At 34.3% G+C, this 1,380-nt stretch overlaps 1 protein-coding gene across 1 annotated transcript in view; it reads left to right on the top strand.

Moving 5' to 3' along the window:
• Window positions 1–712: 712 nt before the first annotated feature.
• The window catches only part of CBG26663, a gene marked incomplete at both ends in the record, with an annotated part of 3,448 nt that continues 2,780 nt past the window's right edge, over window positions 713–1,380 (top strand). Inside the window, 2 exons of the mRNA XM_045240882.1 lie at window positions 713–831; window positions 880–1,019. Of these exons, the coding sequence (XP_045100647.1) occupies window positions 713–831; window positions 880–1,019 (259 nt within the window). The remainder of the gene's footprint in view (window positions 832–879; window positions 1,020–1,380) is intronic.

Here is a 1,380-nt window from a genome sequence, read left to right on the forward strand (position 1 = left end):
ATGATCTCTTGGAGCCGGGTATTAGGAGCCTGGTCAGCAGCAGCTGGAGCTGGTCCCAATAGCAGCCATGAGGAACTAGTGCATGATGTTCGAGATCGCTTTATCAATTCCTGGAACTGAAATCAGACATTTCATGCATTCGGAGCGTTCCTGATGGTTCAGACTGAAAATAAGATGAAACAGAATCAGTAAGTAAAGTGTTGTTTGACCCAACTGGTACTCTTTTTCTAGAACCATCCTATGCCCTGATACATGGTGCATCAATCATAACTAGAAGCTATCCAGATGAACTGCCGCTTTCAAAGTCGCCGAGCTACGAAATTTGAGAATTTCATTTCATTTCAGAATTTCAGAATTTTTTAGAATTTCAGAATTTCTAAATTTCAGAATTTCTAAATTTCAGAATTTTCGCATTTTTCGTCTATATGTTTTCACACTGTTTCCGCTCATAAATTCGATCGTCGTCACTTTTCTCTATTTTGTGCAAACAAACCGAGTACTATTCACTGTGTGCTCGATTTTCTGACTTTTTCTCTTTTTCTCTAATTCTCTTCATCCTCTCTTTTTGGGTCAAGTGATTTCCAATTTTTTCCCTGAATGAAAAATGACTAATTTGACATTTCATTGTGCATTTTTGATCATTTTCGGATGATTTTGACATTTTAAAAATTTTGAAATTTTTTTTTAATTTCCAATTTCTTCCAGATAATAAATGACAGTATTATCCTCTCTAACTATCTACAGTAACCCAAAATGTTTGATTTGCGAAAATGATGGGAATGGTGTGCATTTTGGGGTGCAAACATGTCGAGCATGTGCAATGTTTTTCAGGTTTTTGAAGTTTTGAAAAATCAATAATCGATTTTTCGAGTTTTCCAGAAGATCCTTACACCAACAAACAGAATTTCAATGCAAAAATCATTCAAAATTTTGTAAAATCGAAAATGCGGATAGTCGGCTGATGTGCAAATTTTGTCGACTGAAAAAGTGCCAAACAGTTGGGATGAGCAATGATAAAAGTGAGTTTTGGGGGCTCAAAATTAGTGGGAGATGTTTGAAAATGCAATTTTTGAATTTAGCTTTGAAAATGCTGTAAAATGGGTATAAATGTGACAGATGTTGAAAAATGATTCTTTGAAAATTTTCAAAAATACTTTTTTTTTGAAAAATTCCATGAAAATTCGTTTTAGGAATGAAAATGCACGTTTTTTTCAGCTAAAAATGCTCAAGAAATGTCTGAAAATGCAAAATTCGTGTTCCGCTTGAAAATCTCTTCAAAATGAGTATAATCATGACCACATTTGCTCAGAATGCATTTTGTGCATTTTCATGAACACGATCATTTTTTAGGTTTTTGGGCTGAAAATGAGCGGGAAATGT

Source organism: Caenorhabditis briggsae, assembly GCF_000004555.2.
Source record: "Caenorhabditis briggsae AF16 supercontig from assembly CB4, cb25.NA_047, whole genome shotgun sequence".
Taxonomy (NCBI): Eukaryota; Metazoa; Nematoda; class Chromadorea; order Rhabditida; family Rhabditidae; genus Caenorhabditis; species Caenorhabditis briggsae.